The 1082-nt window shown below is 38.7% G+C and overlaps 1 protein-coding gene across 1 annotated transcript; it reads right to left on the bottom strand.

Moving 5' to 3' along the window:
• Positions 1 to 440: 440 nt before the first annotated feature.
• Positions 441 to 1079, bottom strand: LOC126387177 (olfactory receptor 140-like; the record flags this gene model as incomplete). Its single annotated transcript, XM_050039726.1, is given in 2 exon segments — positions 441 to 747; positions 750 to 1079. Coding segments are annotated over 2 exon segments (637 nt in total), but the record flags the coding sequence as incomplete, so codon positions are not given.
• Positions 1080 to 1082: the final 3 nt, after the last annotated feature.

The following is a 1082-nucleotide window of genomic DNA, read 5'->3' as shown; positions in this document are numbered from 1 at the left end:
TGCAAACAACAGCTAAGAGATTAGCAAGAAAGTTGGAAGCGTTATAAGTGCTTAAACAGAACTAGTGTAGGTTAAGACTTGAAGTAGATGTTAAGCAACTGAAGTGAGGAAAAAACAGAAAGCAAGCTGGTAGAGTTCGCTAGAGCAGCACAGAGACGTTCTGACAGAAACACCGGAAATGACAAAACATGCTTACTGCAGTACGTCAGCACGCCAGTCAGCTAACAGCCTGAGTGAGTTGTAAATATCTAGCATTCATGAACAAATAAAACCTCAACAAACTTTGATGGTAAAATTTATTTCAAACCTCAATAAAACTTGTTAAAAATATTCACATTCAATAAACAAACATCATTACTGATGTAAAAGGATCAACCTTTTCAGAGTTCTCATGTTACAGAGGATACAAATATACACCGCATGATTTTTTTACATTCTACCCAAGACAAGATGTTTACATAAGGTATAAACTTTAGACAGTTTCAGTCCGTATATTACAGGGTTAAAGAGCGGCTGGGATGTCAGAAAATATAAGCATAAAAATATTCGTACTATGTTGGGCACACTGCGCATATTAAACCTACCCTGCATTATTTCAAAGAAGCAGCCGAAGGAGAAGTTGAGCAGAGAGGCGAGGTGAGGTGTGCAGGTGCTGAGAGCTTTCTGTCTCGTCTGTTTACAGCCAGAGAAACAGACTTTAAGGATCTTCACATACGTATAACAGATTACACCTACAGTACTATGGCTAACGTGTAAATAATGCCAGAGATGTTGTCCACTGTTGTGTCAGAACATGCCTGTTTGACAATGGAGTAATTGTCACAGTACACTTTGGGAATAATGTTCACACACACCTGTAACATAGCAGTCTGACATATCATGGACGCAACTTTACTAACTGGAAATAACCACACTACAGCAATCAGTACTGCGAACTTTTTCAATGTCATACGTGTGTTATACTGCAGAGGATAACAGATAGCAAGATATCTGTCATAAGACATGACGGCCAAGTTACAGAGCTCTATATTTCCATATGAATACAAGAGGAAAATCTGCAGGAAACAAGCTGAAGCAGAGAC

The sequence above is a fragment of the Epinephelus moara genome, unplaced genomic scaffold, assembly GCF_006386435.1.
Source record: "Epinephelus moara isolate mb unplaced genomic scaffold, YSFRI_EMoa_1.0 scaffold2611, whole genome shotgun sequence".
Classification (NCBI taxonomy): domain Eukaryota; kingdom Metazoa; phylum Chordata; class Actinopteri; order Perciformes; family Serranidae; genus Epinephelus; species Epinephelus moara.
The sequence above is the reverse complement of the archived record's forward strand: the minus strand, read 5'-3'. Positions and strand labels throughout refer to the sequence as shown.